This window comes from Anas acuta, chromosome 1 (genome assembly GCF_963932015.1).
Source record: "Anas acuta chromosome 1, bAnaAcu1.1, whole genome shotgun sequence".
Taxonomy (NCBI): Eukaryota; Metazoa; Chordata; class Aves; order Anseriformes; family Anatidae; genus Anas; species Anas acuta.
The window spans coordinates 130,479,484-130,500,423 of NC_088979.1; the positions used below are offsets into that span (position 1 = coordinate 130,479,484).

A 20,940-nucleotide genomic window follows, 5' to 3' on the forward strand; every position below is an offset into this window, starting at 1 on the left:
AAGACCTTCTTCTACTACCCTAGCAGTATGAACATGCAGTACAGTGAATTACATGCGAATCAAGAGTCCTGTATGTTGCCCACCATACAGATGGCTTTCATGAACATGAGAATCAAATCCAGTGAACCCAGACATTACAGCTCAGAAGTGGCTTATTACACAAGATTAAGGCAAACATTTTGCATTTTCTTAGGGAGCTACCTATTTATTTATGTAGCCAGTGAGCTAGGGAAGTGCTGTTTACCACCATTTTACACACAAGATACACAGAGAAACCTGAGGTGCAGCAAAGAAGATCTGACAGAAATGGAACAAATTGAGTCTCGGGCTACCACTCTCAGCATTAAAGCATCCTCTGGCAATCACCTGTATCTCCACACAGGTGCTATGAACTTGCACCTAGGGAGGAATAACCCCAAGCACCAGTACAGGTTGTGGGATGACCTGGGCAGCTCTGCAGAGAGGGACCTGGGAGTCCTGATGGACAGCAGGCTGACCATGAGCCAGTAGTGTGCCCCTGTGGCCAAGAAGGCCAGTCAACGGTATCCTGGGGTGCATTCAGAAGAGTGTTACCAGTAGGTCAAGGGAGGTGATGTCCCCTTCTACTCAGCCTGGTGAGGCCACACTGGGAGTACTGTGTCCAGTTCTGGGCTCCCCAGTACAAGAGGGACATAAAACTAATGGAGTGAGTCCAGAGGAGAGTTATGAAGATGATTAGAGGACTGGAGCACCTGTAGTATGAGGACAGGCTGAGAGAACTGGGCCTGTATCCTGGGAAAAGAGAAGGCTGAGGGGAGACCTCATTAATGTATATAAGTATCTCGGGGAAGGGTATCAAGAGGATAGAGCTGGTCTCTTTTCAGTTGTGCCCAGAAGCAGGACAAGAGGCAACAGGCACAAACTGAAGCACATGAGGTTCCGTCTAAATATTATGGGGCGCTTCTTTACTGAGGGTGACAGAGCACTGGAAGAGGCTGCCCAGAGAGGTTGTGGAGTCTCCTTCTCTGGAGACATTCAAACCCTGACTGGATGCCATTCTATGCAATGTGCTCTAGGTGATCTTGCTCAGCAGGGGGGTTGGGCTAGATGATCTTCAGAGATCCCTTCCAACCTCAGCCATTCTATGATTCTGTGAATGTACCCATTACTGTTATACCATGATACTGTAAGTAAACAAACACCATTTTAGGAAGGAAAAAAACAGAACTCACTAACCTCCTTTCATTCTGGGTTATTGTCCCATTCTCCAGCTTTTTAACAGTTGATGCTAAAACTTTGTTTGCATCATTGGCGAAGTCCAAGTCTCTGACCTCAGACAGAGGAACTGACACAATAGCAAAAGCTTCCTTGTCCTCTTTTGTTTGGCATGTCCCAATCTGCAATAGCGCTTGGTTTAATATGGGTAAGCAATTGTCTCACCTTTACCAGTTATGCATATTTTATACGTTGAGACGACCAGCAGAGAACTTCAGTAATGAGGTTGGGATTCCAACCCCAAGAAATTAGTATTTACCTTCAACATCACGGGCCTCTCTTCATCAGTATCTATTGGAATGCTAGTACTAGTAACCCAAGTATTAGTGCATAAGTGCCTCAGTCGGACATATGAGTTCCTAAAGGAGAACAAAGGAAACAACAGGATAGATGGATCAGTCCTCAGCTAAACTAGGCAAGATGGGATTCAGTGTAACAAATGACCATGTCATGAGACTTGAGAGTCTGAGTCACGCCAGACACTAATAATAAAAGGGTGAGGAGGACCTAAAAGTTACTGTAGCACCTTTTCTCTTTGTCTCCCTCTTCTTTCTGAACCACTGCATGGAGCTGTACCAAAGACAGCATCATGGAATTATGCAGAATGCTGTTCTTAAATATTTACATAAGCTTAGGAGTAGTATTCCTTAAAGAAAGAAAAAAAATAAAAAGGTGTTTTAAAATCCTATCTGAATAGAAATACATTTAATGAAGAAAAAACAATTATTTTCTTATTATTTTTTTCTGCAGAGTAATGAACCTGTTCCACCTGTCACAGCACAAAAGCCAGAAAGTAAAACTGACCATAGTTTCACAGCTTCACCATTATGATCTGCAAACCTTTGTTCCAGAAAGCAACCGTTTATAGTATCAGTTCTCAACTGAAAATCAAGCGAACAAAGAGCAGACATGAGATTCTTTTAAATTCTTTCCATATGATAATTTGTGGTATTATCAAAAAGCAGAGCTGAGAAATCAATTACAATTTTTACTCTGAATTTTACTCTTTCATATATTCACTGTAGTCTTCACTTACACACTTTCTTCCATGCTGATGGGCTTTGAGTACTCAAGTAGGCAAATGATCTGGTACTTGCCCTGCTAAGTTTTACACTTTAAAGCTGTATTTACCACCATTTGCAGGTACCCAGCTTTAAAATCCACCCTCATAACCACTAGCCCCAGGTGTCTGCATGCCCATTCAGTCACAACCAACACTGTAACCTATCTAGCCAATCTCAGCTAAGCAACACAGTTGAAATTCCAAATAGTCACAATTAAAATCCAGAAAACACTTCCTGGCTTAATTTGAATATTAGAAGTGTTCAGTGGCATTATGACCTGTCAGGGAAAGAGCAGCACAGGTCACCATACACATTATTTTGTTGTGGGCAATTCAGTTAGATATACTAGCAGTGCAGTTTTTTCAAACAGAGCACAGAACTCAATTCTATCTTCATATATACCTATGCAACATTTAGCCTATTATTTTTCTCTTCACAGATTCTCTTTAAGCATCACTTGTTTTATCCTTATAATTATTTTACCCAGTCACAGCAGCAATATCATGTTTTATACATCTCTTGTTTATCCATGAACACTCCTCAAATTTTAACTGAAGGATAATACTTGCTTGTGTTTGATTTTTTTCTACTTTACTCACCAGCATAATACCAGGAAGAAACCTTGTCAATGTAGTTTTTTTTTTTCTTTTTTTTTTTTGTGTGTGTGTGTGTGTTGTGTTTTTTTTTTTACCTTGGAACCAGGCAATCAGCTCTCTGAAGAGTGGTGGCATCCAGTTCAAAGAGAGATGCGATGTCATTTCCATGTGGCACAGAGACCAAAGTATACATAATCTTCTCCCCTGCTTGGCGTTTCTTCTTTGAAGCAGGAAGGTCGCCGTCTCTCTGCTGATTAGGCACAAGGGTTATTTGCTTGCATCAGGGCGCATTATAAGTTCTCCAATTACCATGTGGACAAGTAACAAGTAATACATGTGAATTTTTTTATTATTTTTTTTTGTACATTCTAGTACGAATGTACCATGACTGGTTTTGGAGTGTGTAGCACAAAGGATGCACTTTGCCCCAGGCACATGGGATCTCAGACAGTCATTATAACAACAGCAGGTCACCAGCTACAGAGAGACTGCAGAACTGTATACATTATTACTTGACACCTACAACTTCAAAAACCTGCAGCAGTTATAGACCTTTCACTCCCAACAGATGTAGCTACACAATGCTAGTTTGGAAAAGGCCAAGTTAAAAGAAGAGAAGTAATGAAAATTGGATTTTTAAAAAGTGAGGAGGGAAGTAAAAAAGTGAACAATTTGCTTATTTCCACAGTTGTTTTATTTAAGTTTGCTCTTTCTTTTTTCCCCTCCCATATGGTCAGAATCAAAGCAGCACACCTTCCACACAGGAAAAGCCAGGATATCTGTCCTATTAAGGTGTACTTGTTGTTGGAAGGGGGTGTTGTGGGAAAAAAAGCACTAGATAGATTGCATTAGAAATCTTAGCACAGGCTGATAATGCATTAGAGGCTGGATCCAACCCAGGTCTGAGCAAGCCCACAGAAACAGAAGAATTTCACACCTTTAAAGGAGCCTAGCTTTCAAGAGACATTTACAAAGTTTTGTGTGGTGTCTGTGTTGGTGTCTCCAAATAGGTATGTGCATCAAAGAAGGTGATCTTCCTCCCCCCACCTGCTGGAAGTCCATGGGAATTCTGTGATCCAACACCACTAAGCAGCCATCTTCATCTTAAGTTACCTACATACCCCTTGGCTTCACAGACTCTAAATGCTACCTTCTCTAAGCCTAACCTCACCTATCTTTGCTTGAAGAAGCAATTCAGAGTCTATGCTCATAACCACACAGCAACAAGTAGAATTACTGGCATAAGTAAAAGCTATTCCTCCAGGGTGGAATACACATATTACACATATTACAAGAGACTAATAACCAATTAAGAGACAGACAGCCCAGAGCCTTTCTCATCCACAAAACATATTGTGGGAGTAGAAGGAAAGAAGAATGAAGAAAGCCAAAAGAGAAAATCAAACACTGGAAATCTGAAATACTATTACAATGATTTATGGTGCACCTATAGAGAAGAGATGTAAAAAACAATGCAAAGAGGCTAGACTGTACTTGGTTTGTTTGCATTAGTACTTTGATTAAAACTCAACTGTAAGGGATAATCAAGGGCAAAACTTTGATTATTCATATTGCCAATTGATTCAGCTACAAAATCAAAGGTGAGTGAAACTCATCTAAGTAAGAAATAACTAGTTATCATCTCATTTCAAGGCACTTTTTGAATCCTTCCAAAACATCAATTTTTTTCATTATCAGGCCTAGAAAATGCCAGCTTTCCATCCCATTACTTATTCAAAGGAGAAACAGTAAGAAAAAAACAGGAAGAAATAGTCTCAAAAATTCTACTTAGGTTCATCTAGTGATTAGAGTATTGTCACTCATTTTTGAGAGGAATGCTTGCTGAGACAAAGGAGAAACATCCCCTGTGTCTTGCAGAACAGCAAACTTTCATCTGGCAGTCCTCACATTCTCTTGTACCCCAGACCCAAAAACTACTAAACAAGATCACACATAGAAACTTAACCTTGTATGTGAGGATTGAGAAAATAGCAAAATTTTTTGTCCACCACCATTGGTGATTTCCATATATATTTTGTTTTACAAACTCAGGATAAGACCCAAAGTGGGAAGGCAGGCAAACTACAGGCGAATGCTCTTAAGAGCTTAATAGGTAGGAGTGAGAGTCTAGCATCAAACAAAAATCTACTTCCCAAATTTCCAAACAAACTGGAAAACTGGAAAATCTATTTAAAATTCAAGACATCAGTAAAGGAGTGAGGAATACAAGACAGTTTAGAACAGCATCCAAAATTGCTAATACTTCCCATAACTTACATCCAAAATTAATTAGGTTTTCCCAGAACCTACCCGCTCTACTATAATTTCCAAACTGAAAAGAATTGTATACAAAAAGGCAGGACACTTCAAATTATTTTTTTTTTCCCTAGAGTTCCAGGAAAAATCACAGACCAACATATGAAACCATACTCTGTTCCATGTTGTGAAGTTTTTTTATATTCACTCATTACCGAATGCCTGACCACCCCCAACAGGCCATTAAGAATGAGCACATACACACACGTGCAGGTTTCTATGACACGCAGCAAAGTGAAAGGCAGGTCTCCTGTGCTTAAGTAGTTCAAATGAACCACTAGTTCTGCAGGGAGGTTCATCCTGCAGTTTGGGGCTGACTTCACTCAGGCATGAGCCTCCCCAGCCATTGTATAGATGCTGTTGAGCTATGGAGTTAGCTTATTAGGCCTAAATCCAGCCAACCAGTCTTGGCACTTGTCAAATCAAACCTGCCATATGAGCAAGAGCTGGTTTCTAGTCTATAAAATGAAAAGTCCCTCTCAACAGAGGGCAAGACAGTGTCTGTAATACTGCTAACTGCAATGCAAAGCTTAGCTGAGCAAAATCAGACCCACACAACAGCTGTATAATAATTCCAAACTGGACTCCAGAAAAACCTCAGAACTCTCTTTATAATTTAATTATAGGATCTCAGACACCTCACAACCCAACCTTCATAATGAGTGCCATGTGCTAGTCACTGAAAAAAAAAAAAGTAATGGAAAGTGACCCTGACCTTGAGAGCTCTGAAAACAATACATGTAGGGAGTGCATGATAGAGATACAGCCATCACATACGAAAATACAGACTTAAATTTATGTCTGAATTTACATCTGAGTGCATGCACACATGTGAGAACATACATGCTCATACACAGAAAGTTTCTCAAGATTAAATTCAGTAAGCAGACATCAGAACCTGCATTTAGTCTAGCCATTATTAAATTTGCTAATGAGTCTATACAAGGAAGTTGAAAGAAGAGGAAAAAATTTGAATATTTCAAATGAATTAGACAATATGATCAGTACAGAAGGAGCACTGCATTCCTAAACAGAACAAAACAATGACATTTGCACAGGTAAGAAACCAGCATACAGGCAGATGCAGCCAGCAAAAACTGATTCAATGAAGAAAAGGGAGGTACAGTTGTGCAAAGGAACTCACGGAAAGAAAAATTCAAATCAAAGCAGTGTGAAGAAGAAGCCAATGAACAGTTTCATAGATGGTGGTGATGATAGGGTCAGTGGCAGCCAAAGAAAGCACTCCCAAGACATTTTTCCAAAAAAAGTAGGTGAATTACTTGCTAGGAGTACAGAGAAAAAGTGCAAGAACTGTGAGTAAAACAATTCCACCAAATAGCAAATTCATTAAGGAAAAAAAAATAGTTTTGGTTGTCCCATACTACTGACAAACTGGTCACAAGTTGTAGCAATTCAAATTAGATATATGCCCACAGTGAAGATGGTGGAATCACCTCACTCTGTAGTTCACTGGTTAAATGACCCATGAGGATCTGGGAAATGCCGATTCGTTTTTCTACCACCTGGCAGGATCTGGACCTATGTCTTCCAAAAGAGTAACCCCATCTAAAAACCATATGGTGCAGATAGCAGAGGCAGCCTACTCTGCCTAACAAAACCCAAGCTAGAACCCACTCAACTAGAAGTACACTACTCACAAGTACAACAGGACTTTGCCAGGGGTATAAGGGAAAATGCCCCTGCCATATAGCCAGTGGTAAGGGACTAGTGTTAGAAAAGCAAAGGCTGAGAGTTCAGAGGAAATACACTTAGTGAAAACAAACAGTCCTTTTGGTGAAGAGTGGCAATACTGATCCAGGCTACCAGCAAACGCCATGACTCTTGGGCTACCACCACTGACCTGCAGTGCATCACACTTATTTAAAAAAGAAGCTTTAAAAAAAATCCAGCACAAACATACAGTGTTTGCAATTTGAAGGGCATAATTAGTGACAAAACCTATACTGCAATTAGGGGCAAAATAATCAGGCTTGTCTTTCTTAGGACTTGTAGCCTTGGAGATGAGCCTTCTTCACAGCTCTTAATATAATTTGCTAGTAATTGTAACCAACTCCATGCTCCCATATTATTCATCTCAACTAAGTATCATACCTAAACTTCAGATTTACGTGGAGTTTTGTTTATGAAAGGGCCTTCCTGCAAAAAAAAAGTGAAGAAAAAAACCCTGGAGAAAAAATAATAATACAAAAACATGTCAGACCAGCAATACCTTTCCTTTTAGAATGCAAATCCAATCTACAGTTCCAATTGGTAAAGACACCTCTTGTGGCATAGAGACAGACGAGGATAATGCCCTACTCCTGAACAATTACACTGAACTACAGATTTCAGCTGAAATTAAACTTAATAGCAACCAGAGTTCTGAAAATGCCTGTTAAATCTAGTACACTGTGGTATCTCAGTATGTTAACCCAGTTTAGGAGGCTCTTACAAACCAGCATTTTCACAAAGCAGTAATGTGAACAGAACTCCATAGGTTAGATGATTTAAAAAATGCTATATGAAAAGAAAGTCGAGGAAATTAATGGCCAGCCTTGCTCCTGCATGTTACATAGCCCTGGCAGACAGCACAGCAGTTAGCCTTCTATAACACCTTCGCTGTTGACTCATTTGTGAGTCATCGCATTTTTAGCAGAGACATCACGTTGCAATTCTGTTGTTAAGAGCCAGAGACATTCTGTAAGAAACAATGTATGCGTTTTCAGAGCTGATTCAGACCTGTGTGCAGCAGCAGAATAATAATAATAATGTGCTGGCATCTGTGTCTCCCCTTCTCCCCATGAGTGCAGAGCCTCTCAAGTGGTCTGACTGCTGGCTTTATATAAGCAGAGACACTGCCATTTTAAAACTGATTATTTTTATTTTTATGTTTTTCAGATTGCTTTTCAGACTCAAAAAAAAAAAATCCCCAAACCTATTCTAATTGTTTTAACTGCATCACCTGTGACACACATTATGAAATTTTAATTAAACAAACTTAGTTGCTGGAAGGTAAATAAAAAAAGAACTTAGAGTGTTTATTGGGAAAAAATAATTTGGGATGGAAGCAAGAAAGAAAACATTGAATCACAACATTGTTTGGCATTCATAAATATAGACAGAAAGAAGTCAAAAGGTATGTCAAATTGGACCAAGAAACCCATGGCAAAACTGTCCAACTTCATTACAAGAAAAGTAAATGCGTACCAGTCTCAATCCTAAGAAAAATTATAACAGTAAAAAACAGTTTGGAACTGGTTAGGACTAGCACTCTCTCCCAAAATTGCAGATGAATGGAGCTAAGATAGCTATTCAAAGATAGCGTTTTACTACTAAGGTGCTAACAAATGCTACGTTCCTATCTGTTCTTGACATCATTTCCCCAATGTTTATGGTGTTCTTCTAGATGCTGTACATTTCTGTGATTGGAAATAATAGACTACTTTGCAGCATAAGATACACCAATTTGGGATTTAATGGAAACTATAACAGAGCACTGCATTTTGATGCACTATACGTAACAATCTCCTAGTCTTCTAGAGAGCTGGAGAAGTCCCTCTTACACTTCCCTACCCAACATGGCCTTTAAATCAGAGAAAGGTCTTCATGCTACCAAAAAAAAAAAAATATCTTCTGGAATTTAGATGTGGGAAAAACACATACAAAGAATATTAATCAACTCAATGCAAGGCTAAATTTTACCAGAAATCAAAGCAGTGTTTCACCAGACAATTTGGCTGAAATCTCAAGCAGCAGCCCATAAATGTGCAAGGAACTGCAGCCCAAACACAGCTTGGGAACAAAAGTCCTAGTCACTTCCAGCAATATTTATGGTCTCAGCAGCCAAAACCCTTTTAGACTTCTAGTCACTTAAGGCATAAAAGATAGACTTAAGCAGAATGAGATGCCTATGGCCACTACTGTACCATAGAAAATTCTTCTGCATCGTTGCTTCCTAAAATTGACAGTTGCCTAAGCAACTGTGATTGAGACTTGTAAACCGGGCAGTGAACATGCACAAGAAGCCCTGTCACACATTTATAGTTAAAGGTTGGCACAAAACACACAGATGGCTATGCCTCCTTCAAAACCCAGCCAGCAGAGAAGGAACTGGTACCCTTTTATCAATCAGACTAGCAATGAAAAGCAAAACAGACTGCAGGCTCAGTTTCTTCCTTCATCTGAAGATATTCAAGTATGCCTCTTCATTTTCCTATGGCTCTAACTCCAAATTATGCTGGGGTAGGTCCACTTCCATCCCCCCTCTAGAGCAGATTTACTTCACTGGCAGTACTTCAAAATTAATTTGTTCAAAAGACGAAAAAGATGATGCCTTTGCAGTGAGTCAGGCAATCACCTGGCTGAAGAAATGCCACATGAAAACCATGGTACAAGAAAAGCTTATGTGATCCATGTTACATGAGTATTGGATACAAGACTGACATAGATGACCCTTCAAGAACTCCAAATACTGTAAGACTGCCACACTTCTGAGGGACAATTCAAAACACCACATCATTGTAAAATAAATCTCTGCACAGGGATGTGAAGCTTGGCTACTCAAGTTGCTTGAAGTCAGGATGAAGACTTAAAATAGCCAGTGCTGACTCATGGTATTTCCAACGAGACTGTAAAGGAGAGAAGGATCCAAAGGATTTCTAGCATGCTAAAAGCACCTGTAGGCTTGGATATATATGGAGGTGTTACCAAACTTTATCAGTTGTTCTTTCACAGAATGTTTTTCACATGAAGTGCTGACTGTGTAAAGTAAAATTTCCACAGAGAACCAGTTTTTATTGTCAATCAGTTTTGATAACATTTTCAAAGAAAATATTTGCCTTATCAAATTTCTCTGGTCTTGGTTTTTGGTTGAAACCAACGCTCAGGAGGATTACGCCAAACTGTTAGAGCAGTCGCCTTCAATGTTCATGTTCATATTACTCTTGTTCCTTCTTAATTACCCAGCCCAGAGAATATTTAGATGAACTGGAAATGCTGCAATTGCAGACTCTATATTATATCCAAATTACTACAGCATGGTACAGTAGGAGTGGGCCCTTTGTGATGAGGATCTAACATCTACCCTACACATCTTTTCATATGTTTTAATTCAGATTAGCTCTAACCTAGTTTTCTGGGGTAGGCAGCCATGAGAGCTTACAGCACATTAGATACATTCCAGATGTGCGTCCTTTAAATTTGATCAACAGAATACAAGTTTACACACTCTGAGATTGCTCCACGAAGCGAAACGTAGTGTTTTAAATAGGGAATAATTAGGTGATTCAATTAAGGAAGTGCCATCATGATGTGAACTAAAACATTAATGCAGATGAGATGTATGAGAACCCAGCTCCACTGTTCACAGCATGAGAGCATGAACCCAAGCACTTACAGCAAGCACCGTATTCAATGGATGTTCTAGACCTTATCTCGACTTCTGTCAGAAAGTTTTGGGGGCTTCAAATGTCATTCCAGTACCAATGAGAAACAACTGTTGGAACTCCTATATTTTCATGAGAGAAAGTTCTCATTTCTCTGTCCAGCTGAGCTGTTACTGCTATATTACTATTTATACCAAATACCACATAAGGCAGAAAACCAATGTTAGCAACTCTTACAACAGACTCCATTTTTATTAAAATTGCAGTGCTGGAGGCAAATTATTATGTAAGAATTTTGGTTTTCATTTAAAAAAAAAAAAACTTTCCCATCCAGAGAAAAACTTGAAAATGTGTCTGTTAAAAGAACAAAAGCCAGAAGGCAAACAGAAATAAATCAAATAGATTTTTTTCTAAGAAGATCTCAGTGTTTTCCTGGCAATCTCATGAATGTGATGGAGGAATGATTATTTGTTGGACTATTTGTTTAAGAATAAGATTCCCTCATTAGTTAGAATTAGCAAGCACACTCAGCATTGTAAAAGCAGACAAATACCTTTACCTGTAAGAGCTACAGACTGCCTGGAAGCATCTGTCTTCACATCCAACCCATCTGCATTGCAGCAAGGACAACAGGTCCTTGTGATGGTATCATGTGAGAGTTTCCTGAAGTTTGGCATGGCTCAGCCTAAGCCTGTGCCTGAATATCTCCTTACGTGTATTCAATACAGGTAATGAAAAGAGTCTCAGCATGTCTTTTTAGATTTAGGGCCATGCTTGACTGACAAACGTGCTCTGGGGGGGATCATCTCCACTAGCAGAGCCTCTGAATAGATACTGGTACATAAGTAACCAGAATTGCTTGTCTGGTTTACATGCTAAAGAGTGGTGGTGTTTTTGTCATAAGGTAGCATGCCTGATTTGATAAGTATTAATATGTTTAATGTCTACAGTTTCTACGCAGAACTGAATTCTAACTAATGTCAATTTGATGCATAATTTGCATAAGATTCCTATCTCGTCCTTTACACAATGGAAAACTTTCTGTAACACCAGTTCTGAATTGCAATAGCCTATACAGGATAAAGAAGATAACCCCAGCGGTTGTGACATGTAACTACAGCGAAAGCCACAAAGGACTTCCATATGTTGGACTTTATTAGGTTAAGGATACAGTATCTCCCAGATTATATGCAACATGTAAATTTAACTTACCAAAGCTTTTCCTTCATTATTACCTTCTGGATAGTGTGGGTTAAGCTGGAAAAGAAAAGAAATTGTGGACTATTTGTAACTAGTATAGCAAAAACAGTATGAGAATTACCGATTCAACTTCTGAGCAACTTACTGGCTATGTCCTCACTTCAAAAAAGTGCATCATACAATAAAAATTGTTAACTCAAGGGAGGAATCCCAAATTAAATTAAAAAAAATGATGGACAGAAAGCACAGATAGTTACTAATCTAAACATAGCAAATTACAGTCATCCCATCATCCCTACAAACACACAAACACTTTCAGGATTGACCTCGAGCAGATGTATTGAGACAAAAACTAACATGTTTCATGTCTACTGAGATTTTACAGGAAGACATAACAGAATAAACACCTCTGAAACAGGAATGGCAATGCTACTATAGAGAAGTGTTTATCTATGTAATTCTGCTTAACCATTATTAAAGGTGATAATATTTTCTATGTCATACCAGGACTATCAAGCATCAATTAATAACTAAAGTAGGATGAGATGCCTGGATGAAAGACACTACTACCAAGTGTAAAGCATTACTATTTAAAAGTGTTCAATATGGTTTTACTTTTGACAAGGGAAATACGTAAACTAAAAGATGAAGGATTATGTAGGCAGACATATTATCAAATAAAAAACTACACATGAACCTACATACTGGCTGGACACAAAACCTTTCAGGATTTCACTTACATAATGAAATATTTTTACCTCAATATTTAGTTTATTCCCTGACATAGGATATGCCTCCAAAGCATTGAAAACTTTGAACCAAAATGAATAGTTATAAAAGGTAATTCAGTTTTTAAGCAATGACAGTGTACGTACATCTTACAGGTAAGCACACTCATTTTCTTGGCATGAGTTTGGCATTAACAGTGAAGGGAAGACCCAAAAGTGAATTACACAGGGCAAGCTGAATGAATCCCAATAAAATTTTTCAATACCTCATAATTGTCATACATTTAACATTACACAGAAAAGTGCAGTGAAGGATGTTTTTTTGTTTGCTTATTTGTTTTTGTTGTGTGGGTGTGTGTGCCTGTTAGCTTGACCACAGAGACAGGGAAACTCATGGAGCAGGTTATCTTGAGTGTCATCACACAGCACTTGCAGGGCAACCAGGCGATTAGGCCCAGTCAGCATGGGTTTATGAAAGGCAGGTCCTGCTTGACAAACCTGATCTCCTTCTATTGATAAAGTGACACGCTGGGTGGATTAGCAAAAGGCTGTGGATGTGGTCTACCTTGACTTCAGTAAGGCCTTTGACACTGTTCCCCACAGCATTATCCTCAAGAAACTGGCTGCTCATGGCTTGGACTGGCATATGGGTTAAAAACTGTCTGGATAGCCGGGCCCAAAGAGTTGTGGTGAATGGAGTCAAATCCAGTTGGAGGCCAGTCACTAGTGGCATCCCCCAGGGCTCAGTACTGGGGCCAGTCCTCTTTAATATCTTTATCGATGATCTGGATGAGGGGATTGAGTGTACCCTCAGTAAGTTCGCAGACAACACCAAGTTAGGTGCATGTGTCGATCTACTCGAGGGTAGGAAAGCTCTGCAGGAGGATCTGGATAGGCTGGACTGATGGGCTGAGGCCAACTGTATGAAGTTCAACAAGGCCAAGTGCCGGGTCCTGCACCTGGGGCGCAACAACCCCAAGCAGAGCTACAGGCTGGGAGATGAGTGGTTGGAAAGCTGCCTGGAAGAGAAGGACCTGGGAGTAGTGGTTGATAGTCAGCTGAATATGAGCCAGCAGTGTGCTCAGGTGGCCAAGAAGGCCAACAGCATCCTGGCTTGTATAAGAAGCAGGGTGGCCAGCAGGGCTAGGGAAGTGATCGTCCCCCTGTACTCAGCTCTGGTGAGGCTGCACCTTGAGTACTGTGTTCAGTTTTGGGCCCCTCACTACAAGAAGGACATCGAGGTGCTTGAGAGTCCAGAGAAGGGCAAGGAAGCTAGTGAGGGGAATGGAGAACAAGTCTTATGAGGAGCGGCTGGGATTGGTCAGCCTGGAGAAGAGGAGGCTCAGGGACGACCTTATTGCTCTCTATAGGTACCATAAAGGAGGCTGTAGCAAGATGGGGGTTGGTCTATTCTCCCATGTGCCTGGCAACAGCATGAGGGGGAACGGGCTAAAGTTGTGCCAGGGGAGGTTTAGGTTGGATATTAAGAAGAACTTCTTTACTGAAAGGGGTGTTAGGCACTGGAATAGGCTGCCCAGGGAAGTGGTTGAGTCACCATCCCTGGAGGTCTTTAAAAGATGTTTAGATGTAGAGCTTAGTGGTATGGTTTAGTAGAGGACTTGTTAGTGTTAAGTCAGAGGTTGGACTAGGTGATCCTGGAGGTCTCTTCCAACCTAGACGATTCTGTGATTCGTTTTTTTTGTTTGTCTATTTTTATTTATTTTTTTAATCAAGTTTTCACGGGTCTTATTGATATTCTATCATTTATATCCTTTTACCCCAAAAAGCCAGCTCCCCTCCACATAACGAACCCAAAGAAAGGAGGAAAAGTTTTAGATTCTCCCAAAGTTACTGAAAATACCTTTGCTCTGTGTCATGCCTTGATGCGTTAGCACAGAAACGAACAACGGGTTATTCTCCTTCTTTAATTTCAGTGTTCACATTAGCTACCATTACCCTCACAATCCTGATTTAGAGGCTGTTTTCCTCCCTGCATTGACACCTATCCCAAATACTGTGTTTTGCTCTTCCGTGACATTCTCACAGTTTCCTACCTCCAGCTCCCACCTACTTATGTTATACAGCAACAGGAATGCAAGATGAACACTGAACAACAGACAGCTAGAAGATCCACATATACACATGCATATTTATGTACATATATAAAAAAACTGTTTTCATATAGTTTTATTAGTTTTCTCACACTTCTTTCAGCATTACTTTTGTTCACCTAGCACCTTAAAATAATCCTAGTTGCCCATTTTGATAGCCAAGCTGAGTTCTGAACTTTTGTTCTTCCACCACCAGCAGAGAAAATAATCAAGCAGTGCTCCTTAGTCACATAAGACCACACACTTTCAACAATGGTGCATAGAAGGTACAGAAGGCTAAATTTAACCTTACCTTCAAATTCTGCTTGTTGTAAGCAAGCCAGAAAAAGTCTGAGCCATCTCAGGTCTGACACTACACTCAGCACAGAGAGCTGTGCACTGAGGACTGTATCTTCAAATGGAATAAGTCTATGATGTTTCATTAAAGCACTCGTGAATACAGTTGTCTACTCAGCATGAGCTGGGCCTTGAGTCTTGCTATTCTTCAACTGTTTGCCCTCAATATAATAATGCTTTTAAAAATATATATCTACAACAGGACACACGAGGAAAATCTCTCTCCCACGCCACTTCTTACCTACTTAAAAATGACTAAACAGATTGTCTTCAAATTTACAAACTAGTTCTCTTGTGGACAGAGGCTGACAGAGACAGAAGGTTCAAATGAAAGATGAAGTACATCCTTAGTAATGTTTTCTTCTTGCTCCACTGTAACAAAAATAACAAAACTAAAGAGATTTTGTTTAAAAAAAAAGTTTGAGACGCTGACCTTAAACGGTAAACACAATGGAATGCAGTTTTAGGGCTGACATTAATGGCTCCCTTTTCAGCTATGCAGGTGCTATTTTCATTTCATCTGAGGTTGTTGCCACTGAACACCTCTGAAAATCAGACTATTAGCTATTATCCTATACTATATTTCTCCAGGTAGAGAGGCATAAATCATGTAGTGTTGTATGGCATATTATACCTGTTCTGAGTCCTTTTCAATAATCAAGTACAACATAAGGAGCTAAGGACACACTGATGGTCCAAAACCTACTGCTTTTTCTGATTTATATAGGATCACCTCTATGCTCTTCTAGGAGCCTTCTAAATAAAAGAATCCTTGAAAATAACAACATTAATATTTTTTTCTTATTGCTAATGAAATTGAGTAAAATTCTTTTCAGTTCTTAAGAAAGCGAATAAGAATACCATGCTAAAATGGGTCCATTTCAGCTTAGCAGTCTTTACGCTTTTTGGGGTTATTGGACACACTGGAGTTGCAGGGTTCCTGAACTATAGCTGAAATACTGTATATTTCAGCCAAACACCACTGGAAGGTGCATGCAGTCAATACACAGAAAAAACATGATGCATTCTACACTGCAGAGCTCAAGCAAGTAAATTATATAAATCATTATTATAATAGCTCCATTATGTGCTTGTTGGGTTTTGTGTGGGGTTTGTTTGTTTTGTTTTTGTGTGTGTTGTTTTTTTTTAGAGTGCATCTCCAACAGCTTCTTTTCCAATACAGAATAATTCACAAATCCTAATCATCCACTGCTTCTTTTTCAACATACATAGGATGAGCTTTATATATACTTATTTGTTTATGTTACCTTTTCCTGGATATGGAAGGAAGAAGTATCACAAATGAGTACAGCTTCACCATGACTGACAATATTAAAGATCATTTCATATTATGGCCAGCTCATGAGACTCGCCATATCATCCTAATGCTCATCCATGATGTAAGGCCACATAACCTAACCACCTGAGTAAATAGCAATAACTACATGGTGGTACAAGAGGTGCCATCAAGTAACGCAGACTGCACTAGCAGAGAGTAACCGGAGAAGAGCAAAAGAGAACTAGCATTAGTGAAGCAGTGAAATGGCCACATGGCAAAAAGTGATGGAGTCAATGTGGCCTAAAGATTACATGAGATGGTAGGTCAGGGTAACTGATAGCACTTCTGTTCGTCATTCACTCCACATAAAAGCCCATCTCTGTTACAGGGATTTTACAGTTGGCGATGCTAATGTAATCACCTGTCACAGCTCAAACACCAAGGATTTACAACACCACAGATAACTGATCTTTTTCAGTTGCTTATACATATGAACCGAGATCCAAGTCTACACATCCTCCAGCCCAATAAAATACGCTAAGCTCCAGAAAATGGGGTTATCACACTTGTTTTTTCTTTTTCATTCTAGCACCAAGGAAGACATGGTTTTATATGCGTGGGCCAACAGTGCACATTGACTCATGGTACATGAGCTTTTCCTTGTACTAAGGTCTTATCACCTGTAGTTACAGTAAGTACTACTGTAACTGCCAATGTAATTTGCACAGTATAGCTCACAGGAAGTAACTGGGACCTAAATTCATCTTAGACTTCATCTACAGGGTAAGCGTAGATGAGCGCTTCAAAGCAGCCTAGCATAGATGAGCACTTCGAAGCAGCCTAGCAAACTTATCAGGAAACAGGGACAGTCAATACCATGACAAGGCTGCCACAACTATGCAAGACCATATTTTAAACACTAAAATCATTGACTATTTTGGCATTTTTATGAAGATTTGCACCTGAAGAGAAAGTAATACATTCTTTTAAATCTAAACAGAACTAGCATTTAGTTGCAATTTTGTAACGGGGCAAATTCCCAGCTTGTGATCTACACAGGGTATCAAAATTATTCCTTAAAGTTTTAAATTCGTAAGATTTCATGCTGCATTATCTCCTCTGAGTTTTCACAATTGAGTAGAACAACTTCTCACTAATACAGTGCTCTAGGTTTTTCTTATGGTTTGTTTGTTTTGCATCAACACAAAGCAAAATATGCTTTACAGTCCAACAAGTGAATTTTAAGTCTCAGTCTATACTGTAGGCAAACAGTTTGGAATTTCACGTTAATATTAAATGATTCTTTCCTAGACAGAGATGCAAGGGAAGTACTCAAACAGCCTATTTTTGGACTCTCATTTACGTAGGTGAGAGGGGAGTTTGGGAAAAAAATACGCTTATTTTAATCAAATTTTGTTGACTAGGTAAAGGATATTAAAAATCTCTTCAATGAAAGAATCAGACTGCCAAATTTCAGCTAAAAGAGCATTTTAATAACTTGACTAAAAACAGCTTTAAACAAAGAATTAAAGGTTCTAATTAAACACATAAAAATAGCTTCCATTCCATAACCAGCCCATTAACACTCAGCCTATTTGTTACCCAACCAACAAGGTCAAGTGCTTAAGGAAAAAAAAGCCACCACAACAGTCAACTTTTCAAATCTTTCATCTTCATTAGGCTTGCTTGGTTCTTTGCTATGTCATACTGAATAGTTTTCAATAAATCCAAAGGACTTTCACATAATTTTAAAGACTTCAGTGGTATTCAAAAACTCTTGCCATCTTATTAACTTGCTGGAGAAAGAGCAGCTGTAACTCTACCTAGATAAACTTCATTCAGTACTGCCACAGCATCTGGTGCTAAATTCCTGACAATCATAATCTGAGGAAAGTTTTAAAATCTCAAAATTTTAGGATTGCATTTTGCTGCTGTTTTGCTTACGAGCCCTGTCTTAGCAGATCAGATGAGTTTCCAGGTAGGGCTCAGAGACATGAATCCTTCATTTGGCTTCAGGTGCCCCATGCTGCCAACTTAAGTGGCCACAGGTACTTTGCAAGGGAACCCCGCTGAGACCAAACTATCTGCTTGTCAAAAACAGGAATGAGAATAGGCTCCGATACCTTCCTGAGACAACTGCTCACTCTTGTTCTAAGATTAAAGGATAGATCATCTTGAAGGCATTTTTAGTTGCTGTATAAGCAATGGCAGGCCTATGTTTTGGTATTAAAAAAAATAAATCCTCATCTCTTCAAGGGTTATGTTCTAAATATTAATATTCCCTGTGACTTTCAGTGGCCCTCCCAGAAATAACTAGGAATGACTGAACTGGACATCACTGAAACTGTTAGAGTTTAAATAAAATAAAAAAAAAAAGCCTTACAAACCTTCATCAAGCACCAAAAATGAAGAAAAAGAGGCACCAATATAATTTAATAAAATCTTCTCAAGTTACCCTGAAATATTTAAGGAAATAAAATGCAATATAGAACAGAAGTGTCTACATTTACTGTTTTGGAACACAACAAAATGCAATACCAGCAGATGTTATTTTTAATAACAGAAACAGTCCTTATAATGACTAAATGACAAGTGCTGTGTTTGTGTCTTCCTACTTCTTTTCCTCCTACAGCTCAGATCACCCATAAAAACACTGCTCAAATGCAGCCAACCCCACACAGGACCCAAAAGGTCTAGCTGAACACAGGCTCACAGACCACCACTGCAAAACCAGTATGCCGGAAGAAAAACCCTTCCTCAAAGATCTGGATTTCTGAAGGTATATGCACACTGACAACATGCAAATGAACACTGTTCCTAACTTCCAGCATGCCTGAAACAAGTTGAGCCAAGAAATTGAGCTGCATCCCCCATGTTCTTAAAAACCTTTGTAAACCCAGCCCTGGTGTTGCTAAATTAACACTTTGTCACTTCAACAAGCCACGTTCAAGTCTGTAGAACAGGTTAAACTGGCTATGTAAATCAGTAATCTCTTCTCTTCCTTTAGTCTCTGGATCTCTTCCATCTCTTCACACATAACTGTAAATTATTCTGCAGTCCTTACAGAGCTTTAAAACAAAACCACGTGCCTCCTATGAGACAGTGAGAAGCATAAATAGGGTTCACAGTGTTGAGTTCACCTTCGCGTGCCTTTTTCTTACAAGACCCTTTAATCACTGAGCCCAACAAAATGGAACTATCTGTATGCTCTATTAACATTTAACAAAGACTGGGAAAAAAAAGACTCCAACGATTTTGAAGCAATCTCCAGGTAAGGAGGTCCCACAGTACCAACAAACTAAACATGAGCAGATGCATGAAGGCCTTGGTGGATGCTGCCATCTCCTGGTACCTTCTGTAGTTTGCAAACTGTTACCATTGAGCAAAAGGTACCTACCTGCACATCTGTTAAAAGGCCATTTTTATTCAGTTATTTTCCTTACCGTTTCTAAAGGCAGAAGGAACGACACTAAATTTACCACTGCGCTTTTCTCCTCTACACTAGCTGTATTACTGCTTGCCTCCATGCCACCCTAAAAAAAAATACAACTGGCAAATCCTTTTTGCTTCCAGAACACAAGAGATACCTGCCAGTACTCCAATCTCCAAAACTTAGGTATCAAAAGGCCTAACTTATGGCCTTCACACATTTAATCACAGTTGCATTAAAAACAAAAATCCTATGCAGTAACTCATTTTCCATCACTGTTTAAGAAGATGAAAGAAAAAAAGTCCCTAAAACTACAGAGGAAGTTTCTCCGAGGCTCCATGGAGTTAACCCTGGTGTACAGCCTCCAGTTTAAGAACTGATTTCCCTTTCACATTTTTTTTTCATCTTAGCTAATGCTGAGGAAGCTATTACTCATACAAATCTTTCTGAAAATCTCATTAAGTGCTTTGTTTTCAATTCTTGTGGCAGCAAGTTCCACTTCTTTACTATGTGCTGATCAGAAGGCAAGAAATGATTATTTTTTATTAATATTAACTTGAACATGTCTTGGCTATCTTCACCATGACCCAAATCAAGTGATTATTACAACAGGATTAAATTTATTACAAATAGTTTGGCTTTGTCCACCCAGATAAATGCATATTATAATGATATAAATCACATGGCAAGCTAAGATTTTTAACACCAACTGAGGGAGATATAAGACCAAAATACATTTAAGAGAATGAAATGCAGAGTGACATGATACACGAAGAAATTATTCAGGAAAGACAAGAGGCACACAAAGAGCTTTTACAGATCATTTATTCAACAGTTCTCAGCAAGTACCTTACGCTACAGGAAGGTGAAATCCAGCTCACAGTCCCACAAGGCAGGACCTTTAACACTGGCTTTGATGCTAGCAGTTCCCTCTAACCTACCTAAAACACTTGTGCCCCCATGCCTTAGCTCAGTGATCCAATCTACAGCACTGTCTATTCCCTCCCCATCTCACCCCAGTCTGTGCCAACACAACTTCAGGGATGGCATAATGTGTCATGAGACCACAATCAAATACCTGCAGAAATGTGATATTTCTACAAGCCTACATTGTCACTGAAGTGCTCTTATCACTGAACTACATCTCTGGTGGTTTGGATTGGACTTCCTATTCAATTTAGAATATTCATATAATTGTCATTTCATCTCATGCATATGTAACCCAGTACTTCTCAGGCAAAC

The 20,940-nt window shown here is 39.3% G+C and overlaps 1 protein-coding gene across 10 annotated transcripts in view; it reads right to left on the reverse strand.

Annotated features, from left to right (window-relative positions):
• The window catches only part of ITPR2 (inositol 1,4,5-trisphosphate receptor type 2), a 273,831-nt gene that overhangs the window by 190,525 nt on the left and 62,366 nt on the right, over window positions 1–20,940 (reverse strand). For 8 of the 10 annotated variants that reach the window (XM_068655998.1, XM_068655985.1, XM_068655992.1 and 5 more), the window contains 4 exons: window positions 11,827–11,871; window positions 3,010–3,164; window positions 1,514–1,613; window positions 1,216–1,376 (listed from right to left, as the gene is read on the reverse strand). In XM_068655998.1, the coding sequence (XP_068512099.1) occupies window positions 1,216–1,376; window positions 1,514–1,613; window positions 3,010–3,164; window positions 11,827–11,871 (461 nt within the window). The remainder of the gene's footprint in view (window positions 1–1,215; window positions 1,377–1,513; window positions 1,614–3,009; window positions 3,165–11,826; window positions 11,872–20,940) is intronic. The other 2 variants (XM_068655979.1, XM_068656025.1) reach the window with 2 other exon arrangements.